This window comes from Magallana gigas, chromosome 3 (assembly GCF_963853765.1).
Source record: "Magallana gigas chromosome 3, xbMagGiga1.1, whole genome shotgun sequence".
NCBI lineage: Eukaryota > Metazoa > Mollusca > Bivalvia > Ostreida > Ostreidae > Magallana > Magallana gigas.
In genome coordinates this window covers 58279245-58296080 of record NC_088855.1, presented here as the reverse complement: position 1 = coordinate 58296080, position 16836 = coordinate 58279245, and the positions used below count along the sequence as shown (strand labels likewise).

General features: G+C 36.4%; 2 protein-coding genes across 3 annotated transcripts in view; one reads left to right on the top strand and one right to left on the bottom strand.

Annotated features, from left to right (window-relative positions):
* LOC105336553 (protein VAC14 homolog) overlaps positions 1-16836 on the top strand; it is a 34256-nt gene that overhangs the window by 14174 nt on the left and 3246 nt on the right. Inside the window, exons 12-16 of one of the 2 annotated variants that reach the window (XM_066080617.1) lie at positions 8-182; positions 676-794; positions 961-1040; positions 1529-1685; positions 3033-4461. The exons of the other annotated variant lie outside the window; for it this stretch is intronic. Coding sequence (XP_065936689.1) covers positions 8-182; positions 676-794; positions 961-1040; positions 1529-1685; positions 3033-3165 — 664 coding nt within the window. The 3' untranslated portion in view covers positions 3166-4461. Of the gene's footprint in view, positions 1-7; positions 183-675; positions 795-960; positions 1041-1528; positions 1686-3032; positions 4462-16836 lie in introns of those variants that run through there. 2 annotated transcript variants of the gene reach the window in all.
* Positions 5450-16209, bottom strand: LOC136274166 (protein spire homolog 1-like). Its single transcript, XM_066080618.1, has 5 exons — positions 16003-16209; positions 8405-8542; positions 7806-7907; positions 7613-7713; positions 5450-7235 (listed from the first exon to the last, which is right to left on the bottom strand). Exons 1-5 carry the CDS (start codon positions 16192-16194, stop codon positions 6896-6898), a joined length of 873 nt encoding a protein of 290 aa, XP_065936690.1. The 5' UTR covers positions 16195-16209; the 3' UTR covers positions 5450-6895.

The window sequence follows — 16836 nt, the reverse complement described above, 5'->3', positions numbered from 1 at the left end:
TTTTCAGACAGTTGTGTCAGCTCCTCACGGCGGAAGACATCTTTAAGTCATTCTCCCAGATCATCGTGGACGAGGCTGACGTGAGCTTCGCCTGTAAGATAGTCCAAACCCTGAACACTATTCTGTTAACCTCGGCCGAGTTGTTTGAACTCAGGACTCAACTCAAGAACCTGGACACTCAGGTTTGTCCTCATCTGATGAAGTTTTTTCAATGCCAGGTCAGGGACAGGTTTTTAGATGAAATCTGTTGGTCTGCTGTATGTATTTTTTCACATAAGAGGTATACAGTAAAACACGCTTATAATGAAGTCCCAGGGACGGCCAATTTAACTTCGTTATAAGCGTAATTCATTATATCCGCCAAGTTTACAACATGAAATAGAGACTTGGGGAATGAAATTCACTTCGCTGTAAGCGTCAATTCATTATAAGCGTGTTCGCTATAACCGTGTTTTACTGTATAGATATTTCTGTCAGAAGATACATTTCTTCTGTAAGACTTTCATTTCAATTTTTTCTGTCTACCTCTCCTTGCAGATGTTTATGTCAGAGGGGGACACTAGTGGTTGTTTTATAGGATAAGTTTATTATCCATATAGAATATGAAATGAAAAACATTTTGTCATCTCATTTGTGTAGTGGAACAAGTTGACAGCTCAATGCCCTATTTTACAGGGGAGCTGTGCTCTGTTCTGCTGTCTCTACAAGTCCTGGTGTCACAGTCCCATAGCAACCATCTCCCTCTGTTATCTGACCCAGAACTATCACCATGCCAGCGACCTTCTACAGACCTTGTATCCTTAGTCGATCTCAACTCCAAATGAAATCGACAGCATTTTAAATTCTTATATTTATTTCCTGTTCTAGTGGTGTTGAAGAACTAATTGTAAATGCCAATCACAAGACACACAGATAAAAGGATGTGTTTTTTGTTTTATCTCTCCTTAACACAGTCCTCAGTGGGGATCTAGAAATCACGGTGGACTTTCTAAAGGAAATAGACAAACTAGTGCAACTCATTGAATCTCCCATATTTGCATGTAAGTCAACTTATAGTTACAAGTAGATGAATTGATTTTGTTTGTATGACTGTGTTTGCAATACTTGGGCAAGAATTAACTAACATTATGTTTCATATTATGTTTCCTAATTGTCATTATGCATAAAGCAGTCAAATTTAAACAAAGACCTTTCCGTTTAGCATGGTCTTAATTAATGTATCCATATGATCCTGAAATCCTGACACAAAAAACACCTGATGATTAATGCTTCTATACTTTGACACATATTTATGCCTAGAATTGTTGGATGTTGACATAATCAATGCTGCAAAACTCCAACACAGAATTATGCTGTCTGTTTAATGCTGCCATACACTGACACAGAATTATGCTTCCTGTTTAATGCTGTCATACACTGACACATATTTTTGCCTAAAGTTCATACTGAAAGATGCTGTTTTCTGATGTAGATTTAAGCTGAGATTACTTGATAATGTTATCACTGATTATGCTATGTTCTGCCACAGATTTACGCCTGCAGCTGTTGGACGTCCAACACAATCAGGACCTGATCCGTTCCCTGTACGGTCTGTTAATGCTGCTGCCGCAGTCCGAGGCCTTCAAACTTCTCAGATTCCGTCTGGACTGTATACCCCATTACCAGCTTCTAGCTATGAAAGAAAAGTTTGTACCAATGTCTGCTACAATATCACCCACTCTATGTTTTACTGTATCAACCTCATTAATTTGGGAATCTATTGTAAAACACAGTTAAAGTCAGTCTATCAGTGAACTCTATATTAATTTTTTTCCCTTTATTCATTTTATTCAATCATTGTTTGTATTTTTGATGGGGATAATTGAACAATAATTAATGTGTTGTTCATTATACCCCCCGCAAACAAAGTTTGGGGGGGTATATAGGAATCACCTTGTCCGTCTGTCCGTCCGTCTGTCCGTCCGTCTGTCTGTGCAATCGTGTCCGGTCCATATCTTTCTTATGGAGAAACATTGGAAGTTCTTACTTCACACAAAGATTGCTTATGACCTAAGGGTGTGTCATGACCTTGATCCAAGGTCATTCGGGCAAGGTCAAGGTCACTGGCAGAAAAAATACAAAATTTGTGTCCGGTCCATATCTTTCTTATTGAGAAACATTGGAAGTTTTTAATTCACACAAAGATTGCTTATGATCTAAGGGTGTGTCATGACCTTGACCCAAGGTCATTCGGTCAAGGTCACTGGCAGAAAAAATACAAAAATTCGTGTCCGGTCCATATCTTTCGTATGGAGAAACATTGGAAGTTCTTACTCCACACAAAGATTGCTTATGACCTAAGGGTGTGTCATGACCTTGACCCAAGGTCATTGAGGCAAGGTCAAGGTCACTGGCAGAAAAAGTGCAAAATTTGTGTCCGGCCCATATCTTTCTTATGGAGAAACATTGGAAGTTCTTAATTCACACAAAGATTGCTTATGACCGAAGGGTGTGTCTTGACCTTTATCCATGGTCATTTGGGCAAGGTCAAGGTCGTTGGGAAAATAGTGCAAAATTCTTGTCCGGTCATTATCTTTCTTATGGAGAAGCATTGAATGTTCTAACTTAACACAAATATTGCTAAGGACCAAAGGGTGTGTCATGACCTTGACCAAAGGTCATTTGGGCAAGGTCAAGGTCACTGGCAGAAAAAGTGCAAAATTCGTGTCTGGTCATTATCTTTCTTATGGAGAAGCATTGAATGTTCTTACTTCACACAAATATTGCTTATGACCAACAGTTTTAAAAAAATAGAGCAGTTGTTATTTAAAGAAAATAGACAGTGAAATAGATTCATCCAATATTTTCTATATTTGGAAAAATACACGCATTATGATTTTTATCTTAGCGGGGGGTATCAACTGTGAGCTTGCTCACAGTACCTCTAGTTTTCATACTTGGCATGAGGTGATAAGAGGAGCTGATTCTTTTAATGCTGTTGGGTGAATGTTATATCAGTTGATTAACCACATTTACCTTTTACTATTACACAGACCACAGTCCAGCAAGGACCCACGGCCTCTCGTCTCCAAAATCAACTTCAAGGAGCTTCATCAGCACTTTCTGCAGGTCCAGGCGCGACATCGCGAGGCTCGGAACAAAAAGATGATCAAGGTGGCCACGTGAGGGGGTCATACGAGTCTGCGGACATATCATCCTCACTGACCAAAGGCAACAATCCATGTGTCTTTTAGAAGGAAAGGGAAGGGTGTTTTATATGGACTGGCATGGTTTCTTTCCATATAGAGGGGTCTCTTTGATAAGCATTAATATACAGAGGGGTGCCCTTATTAGGGATCAATTGCAGGATACGTTAGTCGAATATAATTATTGATTTGAATGAATTTTTGATACTGTATGTTTAGTGCTATTTTCACCCCATTGCCATTAAAAGAATCATTATTTTAAGTTTGCTTTATACTGAGGAATGGGGCGAATAAAAATAATAAAGTGCAAAAATGTTCTTGCTGGTAAATTATAGTTAATTATAGTTAACAATATGATATATGATATTTATGTTCATAAAATTTAACGGCATAAAACTACAGTTTTATTTATTTTAATGAACTTGAACTGAATCTAATTGTATATCAACTTGTATATTAACTGTGTCAATCTAATAGTACCGGTATGATGAAATCTTAACCATACCTAAAAGTCTGAGACTGTTACGTGGAAGGATTGTCGAGTCGGAGTTAACCCTGTGCAATATTTGTTTTATGAATGAGCAGAACATGCTATATATGTTATGTATTGCTGTAAAGATGTCGATCGTAGAGTTATAATCACAAGACTAGCTAATTATTGTATCATTATGTATGTATGGATTGATTTAACTGAAGATAATGTTTGTAAATTAAATCATGGTCACTGAGTGACACATATACACAGAAGTTTCTGACCAGTCCTCAGAAAAATTCTAGAAGCATTAATTTTTTAATTTTCACTGTGTAATTTTTGAACAAAATTGTTTCCTGTGTCTGTGAAACAATACCTTAGGCTAGCAAATACAAATGACGTACAAGCTTTTATTTTTTGGTGTGTTTTTTTTTCTGTTAATAATTATCTTTTATACAAAATTTGTGTTTTGAATTTTTGCAGAAAAGAAGCAAATACTGATGTTAAATTTTTAATTGATTTGCAATAAAAACCTTTGTCCAGCAGTTACATGTATGCAATGATCACATGATGTACTGCCCATTGAGTTGATTCGGTTATTTTACATAGGGCTTTGAGTTCTGGTTGTATTTGTGGTGATAGCAATCATTCCAAACAGACTGTCTAGCCAAAAATAGGCTCTCTGGTGCATGCCGTCTATACACAATCATTATTATTGTTATTTTGAATATTTTCTTATACCTTTGTTATAAAATTTTCTCTCTTTTATGGTTGATTTTAGAAATCAATAAATTTGACTCATCATTCTTGTCTTATTTCCTTCAGTATCTTATTTTAATACCTGTTGATAAATAACCAAATACACCTGTGTACATGATATGTACAGGTACACCAATTACACAAACTGGGAGTATTTCATCAATATCACATATACAAGTGTAATTTGTGTACAAGTACACCAAAGGAAGTAACTTTAATTACAGAGACCAGCCAATACCATCATCCGTGTACTTTATAATTAATCATCTCTGTTCTTATTGATGAACATGCATGCCGCATTTATTTAAAGTTTACTTCACATTAAATTAAGGTGGTATGGGACATCTGTCGATATTATGTGGATTAAAGTACATCAAAATTATAATACTTTCACCGGTTTAGGATTTTCAAATTTTACACCAACCAAAAAATAGCTTTTGAAAATTTTTGGAGAGGTAAAAAATGTAAAACCCCTAGCGGGATTTGAACTCATGACTTACAGATTTGTTGTAAACCCTCTAACCCACTGCGCTATCCTGTTAGGTAACAATATCAGGAAAGAAACTACTTAATATGATTACACATGGTTTTATTGTTTATTTCGATAAACAATACGTCACAACATGATCGAAGTGTCACATACCACCTTAATGCAAAACCAAGTAAAATGCATTAATTGCCATGTATGTGAGACCACTGTGACTTCATACTTTACCAAAATGTCTAATGTTTTTAACACAATGTACATATGCAAAATGGATGGATGCATATGAATTTTTTTTTAAAAAGTCAACTCAAATCCTCCGTTTTTAAAAATATTCAATCTAAAATACAGAATTTAATCTATATTGTCTGTGTAACAGGGATGTGTCCACTCTGAAGTTTGTTCCTGGAACCATTATTGATTTGCTCACCGTCCTGTCCACCCTCTCCGTTCCCACACTCAACTCTGTTCACAAATTTTGCCATTTAAAATGAAGGAAGCAGTAATAATCTTCATATAGGAGGGGGGATACAAAACAAGCAACATCACTGAAGTGTTTTAAAACAGTTTAATATACAAAGGTTTAAAACATGACTTACATTGGTTTGCTGAAATCATTGCATAATATTAACATCAGCCGGAGACATCAGGAGGAAACCCTCCGATATTGCAGTTTGAATGAATCTGAAGTCACTTTGTTCATACAACACTGTTTTACACAGTAGAGGGATTGGAAAGAACTGATATATGCTTTAAAGCCAATATATGTGCATAAATTACAAATTAAATACCAGTATCTACACTAAATGCACAATGCAGATCTTAAAAAACATGGATGGAATCTTTTGGTAAAGCTTTTGTTAGTAAATATGTACACGAAAATTTCAAAAGAAAAATTATTATGTTTTCTGAATAAAATTTTGATTAATGTATAATTTGGCTGAGACAATACGACAATTAGATTATGCATACAAGGGACATTAGTTTGCTAATTGCAGTTGGTTTGATTTGATTCTTTCGGTCCTTTGATCAATTAAAAAAATCTTGTCTGTGAATAAGTTTTCCACTAAAAAATGAGATTAAGACCTTCAGCTGTCACCTTGTTTATAATATGTAAACATGACACCAACTAAACAAAGATGGCATCATTATCAGATTCAATGCAAACTTTTCTGACTTAACTTAACATCATTACATTAATGATACTTTGTAAACTCCATCAACTGTTCTTGGCACATCATCTAACCATCAAACATGACACATATTTACATCACTATCACAATCAGACATGTTTACATCACTATCACATCCAGTTCAAACGTTCCTCTCACAATAAATACTATCAGTACATATAAAAACAAGAAGCTTTTGTGTAATATACATGACAACAAGTGCATATCAATTAGTTCAATTAAGCTACAATCACTGATTGGCTGTTGTTTTATAATGTAATAAAATATACTCCATGTATGGACCGTCAAAATTATCCAGATGGTGAGTAGTCTTTCATTGGTGAAGAGAGTGAGAGGTAGATCACAGCTATAAATAGATCTGGGGAATACCATACAACATGGCACATCTCAATCAAAATGATGACAAAATGGTTAGAAAGTGTTAACGAGAATTATCTACTTTTGATGATCTGCTGTTAATTTTAACTCCATATCTGCATGGTAGACCTTTCGAAGTCTTAATTAAATTCATTTGACAAAATCATCTTTTATTTGACCAAAACATGAGACCGTTTGATAATTATAATGTGGATTCTGCATGAATTTTAACAAAGAATATACTTCAGTTGTTCAGATTGCATTCAACATTACCATTAAAAATAAAAGAAACCTTTATAATGGGAAGACTTTTGTTCTATTTCATTATTAACTGAATAAGTGTAAAAATGAATGGACGAAAAAAAAAATGCTATTTTAAAACAAATAGATATATAGATCATAAGGAAAAGATTGCACGGATGATTATCAGAAGATTTCTGTCCTATCACTTGTTGGAGAACTGTTTGATGTTGAGTGACAGCGTGGACAGGTTAAGCCCCTCCCCTCTCTCCTCCTCCTTGGTTGGGGAGGGCTGAGCTTCCTGTCCTTTGTGGATGAGAGCGATGGACGTGCGACTGGTGCGGATGATCTCCATTATCATGGTCTTGCAGTCACAGCACACACTCATCAGGGGGCCCCGCAGTAAGTTTTTGTTGGGGAGGGTAGGGGCTGACCCCGATCCTATGGTGTGGGATCTCTGTAAGGAAGTCCGCCTAGCGGCAGGTTCCTCCATGACTTGCTGGGTCTTCCTTTCTGATGAAGGAGTGTGGGGTACAGACCCAGTCCTGTAAGTCAGAAAATGGATCCAATGACATTTACATTCACTTACATTGTATGTTGGAATTACTGTAAATTTCTTGCTATATGTGAGGAATTGATAACCGCATAAAATTGCGAGAAGGACCTTGCGATTTTAAAATTTCTCTTAATTCTTAGACAATTTTGAGTGATATTAAACAATAGCAAAAAATCGGCGCTCACAATTTTATATTCTCACGATTTGATGCAAAACTGTGGAATTAAGTACTCATGTAAAATAAGGAATTTACATTATTAACAAAGAGTTATTCTGAATGATGTAAAAATATCAGTTTTATTATAAAGACATAAGGTACAAGAGGTAAATATGATTATCTGACTGTTCTTGATATTGCAGTGTTACCTTTCGTAGACTTTGAGAAGATCCAGGGTTTCGGGACTGAGGGGTATTGGGCTCAGTGTGTGAACTGGAATATTCTGGAAGTGTTCCGTGGGAATGTTCATCTGAAATACACCAAATAAATGTTCATCAAGTTCAGGTCTAAAAATATGACTGTGTATATAGATATTTGTACATGCTGACAGTTTTTACATACCTTTCTGAGACAGTTGTTGCAAACATTGCGCTTACAGATCTTGCATCGAGTTCCCCATTGACCAAACATGGAGAACTTGACCAATTTACAGGTAAAGCACACCTGTTCAAAAATAAACAAACAACTCTGAGCCAAGTATCATGAATAAAATGACGCTGATTAAGTCAGGGTTTGACGATTCTGTTAGCTTTGTTGGTGACCCCATTGATGATGACCCCATTGATGATGACCCCATTGATGATGACTCCATTGATGATGACTCCATTGATGATGACCCCATTGATGATGACTCCATTGATGATGACTCCATTGATGATGACTCCATTGTTGATGACCCCATTGATGATGACCCCATTGTTGATGACCCCATTGATGATGACCCCATTGTTGATGACCCCGTTGTTGATGACCCCATTGATGATGACCCCATTGTTGATGACCCCATTGATGATGACCCCATTGATGATGACCCCATTGATGATGACCCCATTGTTGATGACCCCATTGTTGATGACCCCATTGATGATGACCCCATTGTTGATGACCCCATTGTTGTGACCCCATTGAACACTGATTTATTCTGCCACCACTGTACGTACCTTTCCTTTTGACACAAGGTTGTACATTTCGTGGTTCGTGATGAGCGTCTCTAGCTCCGCCTTCGTTAACACCTGTCTGATGTGTGTGACCTCCTCTAAAGTCAAGGACAAACACTCGATGGGGTGGGCCAGCTTCTTCTGTGTTAAAGATCAAAGTATGAATTCTCCTTGAATAAATTGACAAACGACATACATAGCTGACTTACATTAACTGCAAGACAAGTGATTGGTGGAGTTAGAGGTCTTTATCACCATAGTTACTTTACTTTAACCCTTCAAACTTTTTGGTGAATATATCTGAAACCTGAGAGGATTAGTTCCATCCTGAATTTCAAATGTAAAATATTTTTCATTGCCTTCACAAACTAAATTTGAATTGACTTTTTTCTTACATCTCTCAAGTTCCAGACAAAAACTGAACAAAGATGACAAGGTGATTCTATCAATGCTGTCATCAAGTCTTATCCCAGTGTTGTACACATTAATCACACAGATTTGTGTCTTATAATTAAACCACACTTTATCTTAATTTCCAGAATTACAGCATGTATTAGAATGTGAATAAATTAGACTTCATATAAATTTCAAATTATCATGATGCCAGAGTATTAATTGAAAACAACAAAATTACAATATAAACCGAATAAAGAACATCTCGTTATAAGTAGGTTAACGGTGTTACGACCAGAGGTTGTGCACACCCAAACCATGCTAGGTTCATGTCATTTTCATTCATTCATACTATATTTCCTCTTAATAGAGATTGAACATAACACATGCATAAATTGTCTAAAGAGTCACATCAAAGATATACATTAACACAAGTAATATTGGGGGGGGGGGATAAACAAATAAATAGGAAATATCAAGACTATATACAAAGTTTTCGTCATGTGTAGATGCACAAGTGCACCTGTCCTCATGTGTGGAATACAACAGAAGTTGATCTGTAGTACTCTGCTGTCGCGCTTCGTATTACACCCCTGCGAATGTGTTCGGAATGTTTTCTTTATCGTTGCTAAGTATGTAATAAATCCAGAGATGCTCGAATGAAAGTTCACGAGACTTCACCGAGATTTGTTCAGTTCCTTTGAAATTTTGAGCGTAAGTATAAGTGTTCGGATAATATTCTCAAAATACGTAAGTTCTGGTCATTTTTCATATCATATCCTACTTTGATTTATGTTAAAACATGAAAATCTGTTAAGATATATGTTTTCTTTCATCCTCTAGAGGTTATTTAAACTAAACTATAATATTTAGAACAGAGTTATCGTTCGTGTTCAACCACTCTACACGTGGTTGAAAGTATAAACATTGGTTGCCTAATAAAATGATAGCCATGTTTGATGCTTTTGGCGTGCAATACCATGCTTTTTAAAAAAAAAGAATGGGTGTCTGGTTTGCATAAAAACTTAGTATATCGAGCTATGTTCAAGGAATATTCTGCATAAAATATTATATTCTGTTTTACAATTGATGCTATTACTAGTTCAGGCGCGGATCAAACATTAATCCTAAAAGGGGAACCGTTGCTAAGCATGTTAATTGTTGCAATAGCAGAAAAAAATTATAATTTCTATTTACATATTTATTTCTAGAACTCGTTTTATCCTCTAATTAATGAAGATAAAGTTTAAAATCAATAAAAGCCTAGATTTTACATTTGACTACAAGTACTAGGAAATAGACTATTATCACGAGGCACAATTTTTACTGCGGAACTGAAAGGGTCAAATAAAACCACATGGTCTAAATTTAAATGACAATAACATTCGCAGGGGTGTATTAGTACGAAATGCTTTATCATCGCCGTGGACGGACAGGAACATGAAGAATGTTGAAAAACGTTGAAGAATGAATTATTACACAGAATACATGTATATAGATCTCCATTTAAACGAGTGGTAGTACAGAGTTTGCAGATAAACTTGCAGAGTTCGATTTCTCGGTAGTTTTCGGGTATCTTCCAAATAGAGGACAGATTTGAGTTTATATAAAGTTCTGTGAAAAGTGAGAAGTCACGATCGTGAGACATACGTGTTCGCCGCTGGGAAACATGTGATGCAGTCACTTTGTCACGTACAATTTTTCTCCAGGAAGGTTTTCGGGAAAAAATCCATCGTCCAGAAATGTCCACAAATGATCAGTAAGATCATAGGATTGTAGAATACTCATAATATCAGGGATAAATCTCAACTGGTTTGTCGAGAGATCGTGAAAATAAGAAAATAATCTTGTGAGGAAAATGTTCTTTGTTAACATTTTTGGGTTGAGGCGACATAGTCGGCCTAGGAATAGTAGCTTTCGAACGTCTAATTCTGCACATATGGGGAGTACATCGAAATACGATTCACACATCTGCTTAATTTGGGTAAGTTTAGTGAGTTTTTGCAAATAAAATGTTGGAATGTATTCAATTGGTTTCTGTCTCTAAACGACAAATTATTCCAGAGTTCGCACCCATAGAGTACTGATGGTAGCACAATTGTTTTGTAGAGATGAGTCAGTGTTCTAGGATTTAGGAATGGTGAACCAAGGTCAGATAGTGCAAAATATGACTTCCGTCCTTTGTTACAGGCCTCCTGTATTCGGTCAGAGAGTTTACCTTTTTCATTTATAATTATACCTAGATGGTTGTAAGACCGGTTGCACGATACAATCGCTGGACCTAGATGCCAAGACATGTTGCATGTGTCTAGTTTAGCTCCTTGTGCACGGAACTGCAATACGCACGATTTGGATGCGTTAAATGTGAATCGCCATTTGCAAGCGTACCTATGTGCGATGTCTAACAGTTTTTGAAGCGCAAGTGGAGTGACAGCAATTAAAGACAAGTCGTCGGCTAAGGAAGGGGCAGCTGCTGGGTATGTTAAGTATACCTGTGTTTGGGCTACCATACTGTAACGCTTGAATAAGGTCGTTGATGTAAACAAGATAAAGAAAGGTAGACAGGACACCACCCTGTCTAACGCCTTGATATGTCGGAAACCATTCTGAACGGGTCTGGTTCACTACTATTGAGCTCACAGTATCCTGGTGACACTGGTTAATTAGCGACCATAATTTTCCAGTTATGCCAAGTTTGTGTAGTTTGACCATGAGTCCAGGTCTCCAGACGGTATCGAAGGCTTTGCTGGTATCGAGGAAACATACATATACGTTACTTCGATCTTTGCTCTAAATTATGAAGAATAGTTTCTTGAAGATTAAATTATGCTGTCAAGCAGCCTAATTCTTTCTGAAAACCTTGTTGCTGCGCATGTGGGAAATTTATTTTTTGTAGAATATGGGTATGGATTCGATTGTGAACTACTTTCTCGAAGAGTTTTAAAACACATGGTAGTAATGCAACTGGCCTATAGCTGTTGCAAGAATCTTTCGGCTTAGCTCCGCCTTTGTACAATGGCACTATGAGACCACGTTTCCAACAAAACGGGATGTAATCATGAACAACAATGGCAGTAAATAGCTTTAAAAGACAACTAACGAGTGTTTTACCGCCGTGTATTATGTGTTCATTAGTGATCAAATCGTCTCCAGGTGCTTTTCTTAACTTCAACGTTTTTATAGCAGAAATAATTTCTATCGATGTGAATTGGCCACCTGGTATATCAGTTGAATCAAGTAGGCACTCATTTGTTAGCTTTTGGAAATTTTCTTCGACTTGATCTCGAAAAGCTTGGTCAAAAATGTGGTCTTCTAGAGGTGTGTATAGATTTTTATAAAATTGTGCGAATGTTTCAGCTACACCACGTGGATCTGTGTGGATCACACCCTCATCGTTACGAATCTCTGGATATATGCGCGATGATCTGGGCTTTCTGCGTTTAGTCAGCTTCCAAAGCAAACGCACATCGACTTCCGCCGCTTTGTCAATATCGTTGTACACTTTGCGCATGTACAGTTCGTGTTCTTCGTCAAGGGCATTTCGGAATTGTCGTTTCGCTCGCTTGTACTCGCGGTAAGATTCGAACTCCACCCCCCGTGGTCTGCCCTCGGACATCCATATCCTACGTTTGGCTCACTCAATAGTATGTAGGTGTTTGACTGATTTTGTCCACTCTGGGCGGGTGTGTGGGTTGTATGAAGAATGTGGGATGGAAATTTCAGCGTGTGTAGTCAATATTTTAGACAGATCATTAATATACTTATCGATGTCCCTATCTGTCTTGAAGTCAGTCTGTGGTAGCTTCAGTAGACTACGTTCAACTTCGTTTCTATATTTCACAATAGTTTCAGGTGTGGCTTTGTGCCATGCTGGTAATTTGGCATGTGGATTCTTAAGAGAATGTCTTTGAATTCTGAGATCAAAAGAAGCTATGATAGGTAAATGATCTGATGTGATGGAGACTGATCCTTCCTTAAAAATTTTGTAATGTTTTAGCGCTGTAAGAACATGCCCGTCAAACAATATGTAATCTAAAGTAGTTTTTTTCGGGGTAAAGGTAAACTGTTCAGCATCTGTTGCAAAGTCCTTGGTTGGAATGCATAAATTGTATTTTGAGACAAAATTTAATAATAACTTTGCTTTTGTGAGGTTAGTATCACATGAGTCAACTAAGCTGCCATTAAAGTCACCTGCAATAATGACCTTACCGTAACCTGAAAAATATGAGTAGAGATTTTCAAGAATACTTAACTCATCTATGTACATTTCAATATTACCATCAGAGAGCAAATATACACCAAGAATATAATATATATTGCCAAAACTATCACTAAGCTGTATTGCTGTAATACGGTTTGTATTATAGCAAGTGACTTCTTTGACAGAATACATAAGCGATTTTCTATACATGATTGCCACCCCACCTCTGCCGATGAATGGCAAATTACTTTGCATTGTACACTGATCATCAAGTTTAGCAATACAGGCATAGTCATTATGAATGGTTTCAAGGAAATTTTTTGTACTCTCTTTGAGTTTATGCTCTGTAATGATTACAATATCACATTTTTCTTTGTCTGAAAAGGCTGACAAACACATAGTGGACGATATAGCACCGCGTACATTCCATGTCATTAAAGAAATCATAGTGTAAAGTAAAATAATACTGAATCTAAACATAATTAGTATCATATAGAAACTGTACAAATACGCCTGATTGGGTTTAATCTAAGTTAATAGTTGTGTTGGGCACCGTATTCACTGCCCCAGTCATCGGAAGCGCGCTGCGTTGCACACTTTCGTTCCCACTCTCGAATGCTTATCCATTGTCTGCATGATACACCTTCCGGCCAAAAGTTGGGAGATTCGACAATTTGACCAAATTCAAGCGGGATATTAATTTTTGCGGATAGACGGGATTTGGAGTATTTGGGTTTGAATAGCATTAAATGAGTTATCTTAACACCTTTGCTTTCGATGTAATTCGCTATTCCAGATCTTGATGATTCTTTCCCTATCCCCGATAAGTAGTACCTAGCTGTCTTACGGTAAGTAACACCACCGAAAACATCCTCTGTTTTGTGTTTGTTTTCGAGTTTTGTTTTTCATTTAGAGTTACGACGCAAGACATTCCGTCAAATTTAACCAATCGCTTGGAGTCCGGCGCCTCTCGAGATCCGCCTACTGTTACGCCGCTATCTGCAGCTCTTTGTGTATCGGAATGCGACACCCGTGATCGAAGTGTATCGTGACCATTGAGGCGAGGCTGGGTAGAACCGTTATACGGGCTGTCACTTACTTGTATAGGTGAGCCGTTAGAGGTCCGAGACGGGGATTTTTTATTTTGCAATGGATCAGTCGGGGTTTTTGAGATTGTTAAATTGTTGTCCAAAGGTCCTTCGTTTTCGCGTATTTTTTTCACCCTCTCAGCAACAACGTGTTCAATGGACGCTGCAGTTAATGATGTGGTTGATGACTGTGGACAATCATTTGTCAATGGTTGTGCCTTTTCGATTTCGCTAGGGCTACTAACGGGACCATTACTACTGATAGAACTGGCATAAGATTTGCATGGGCTTATTGAGCTAAGTTGTTTCTGAAAGGTTATGCTAACCTTTGAGAGCCTCTTTAATCCGTCGTTTGTTTTTGATTTGTAGGATTGACAGTCTATATGATCTGTCTCCATGCGTTTAAAATGATCAGACGAGAGTTTTTGAAAAGAGTCATATTTTGTAAACTTGGCCATGGATTCTGCATGCAAACGTTCGTGATCAGACTGAAGGTGTTCAAATTGTAATTGAAGCGACTGTAGATCAGAAGTTAAAGAATTAATGATTTTATCCTTAGAATTAACCATGTTTTCTAAGTTCGACATTCTTTCGACAAGCGATTGGATGGTAGTCTTTAATTCAACTGCATTGACTTTGTTTATTTCAGAAACGATTGGGGTGTTTTTATGTTTACCGAAAATGTCATTGATACACGATTTTTCACCCTGTTGAAACATGTACAAAATGAAACAATCTTTGGCATATTTAGAGATACTTGAGCCACCTGATGTAGTTTTTCTTGTGAGAAGTTTTCCTGAAGGACAGTCTGGTAGATTTTTTTGCGCGTGAGCATAATGCATTTCTGTACCAGCAAACCAGGTTTTCATCATTTGAGCACATATCAGGTCCAGTACAATCTCTTGATTTAGCTATATAGCTTGAAAAAGCTATATAGCTTTATAAAGCTATTCAAAATAGCTTGATAAAGCTATTTATGTGCAGTTTTTTAAGAAAATATTTATTGTAAGAAATGGACAAAAAATCGCAATTAACTTGCTACTCATATTTGCACAATTGACCATTATAAACTTGACCACAATTAAAGATAGTTTTAACACTGCAGCTTTTAAACACTTATAAGCATAAAATATATTTCCATTGTTTGGGTAACTGTTAACCACTTTGTGTGCAATGAGGCGTGGATAAGTATGATTTCTTCTCATTGAGATTATATAAATAGTGCCTGTTTGGGAGGGTAACAGTTGAAATTGACACCCCGAGAAAACCATTGTCAACCGACGCGAAGCGTCATTTTTTGTAACATTTTTTAATGTTACCCGTTGCTAAGTGCGTTGCTAACGCTGAGGGTAATAGAAAATATTATTAACTGCGTCTTAACCAATCAGATTTCAGTATTTAACATGAAAGTATAACAAAAATTATTACCAATCAATTATCTTGTTTACCCTAACTGACCTCCTTTATATTTCATTCAAGAAGTTACTGTGTGGTCATGATTCAGTTGCCCAAAAACTTTTAGTGCAGAGTCTCTTAACTGCTTAAGGAGACGCATATTGATGAGTAATCTTTACATGCATTGTTCACAGAACAGTTCAAAGTTGAAAACTTATACATATTGATAAAATTACAAATTGAAGAAAAATGTATGACAAAATAGCTAAATAAAGCTACTCTGAATAGCTTAATAAAGCTATTTAGCTTATTCAAGCTATATAGCTAGATCTGGAGATTGTACTGAACCTGCAAATCTAACAACTTATGTATACTTCTTTTGGTAAATTTTGCAACTGTGTATCGAGAGTCTCAATATCAATTGTATCTACCGTATCGAGGCATTCATGCTCGTCTTGTATTTGCGAGCTCTGCGACATAGAGTTACACAACATATTAGTGCGACTTTCGTAAGGAGTACTCACTGTTTGTGAAGTAAACAACGCTGTAAATTCATCATTGTCCATCGAATTATCATAGTTCAGCATATCTGTCAAAAGACCTGGTCTAGATGCATTTTCTGTATCAATTTCATGACCCGTAGAGCCCTTTGAAAGGTTTTGGACAGTTTTTTTGGTTTGAGACGATAGGTCGCGTCCACTACTACTAGCCGCCATTCTTTTTATTGTGTAGGCCTATAGCAGAAATCTCAGCTTTAAACTTTTTTGACATGTTTAGTTGGCTTAAAATCAAATTTTTAATCTTATCTTTTATCATGAATTTACGAAAGACGAATAGGGTCACTTAAAAATATTTTTATCTCGTAATTACGAGAAAAGATCTCGTTATTACGAGTTAATTATCTCGTTATTACGAGAAAATATCTCGTTATTACGAGTTAATTATCTCGTAATTACGAGAAAAGATCTCGTTATTACGAGTTAATTATCTCGTTATTACGAGAAAATATCTCGTTATTACGAGTTAATTATCTTGTAATTACGAGAAAAGATCTCGTTATTACGAGTTAATTATCTCGTTATTACGAGAGAAGATCTATTTTTAAAATGGCGCGTTTCATTATTCTATTCTTTTTATGTAAAGTGTATGAATTACTGCAATGTCTATCAATATACACTTACTTTGCATAATCATCGTTTAAAACGCATAATTTGATATAAAATCGGACCAAGCAGTTTTAAAGAAATTTCGGAAAAATTAGCAAAGCATATTGATTAATAAATTCATTGAACTATTTGTCAATAATTAAGAAAGATACGTGTAATTTGTTTTCAGACTCCAAAATGTTAATATACAAA

Bases quoted from the DNA above. Each gene is read 5' to 3' on its own strand.
- LOC136274166 (XM_066080618.1), bottom strand. From the start codon at position 16,194: ATGGCGGCTAGTAGTAGTGGACGCGACCTATCGTCTCAAACCAAAAAA. The intron at 8,543-16,002 runs GTGAGTACTCCT...TCTTTAACACAG, and splicing joins CGTTGTTTACTTCACAAACA to AAGAAGCTGGCCCACCCCAT. The intron at 7,236-7,612 runs GTAACACTGCAA...TCTGACTTACAG, and splicing joins CTTCTCAAAGTCTACGAAAG to GACTGGGTCTGTACCCCACA.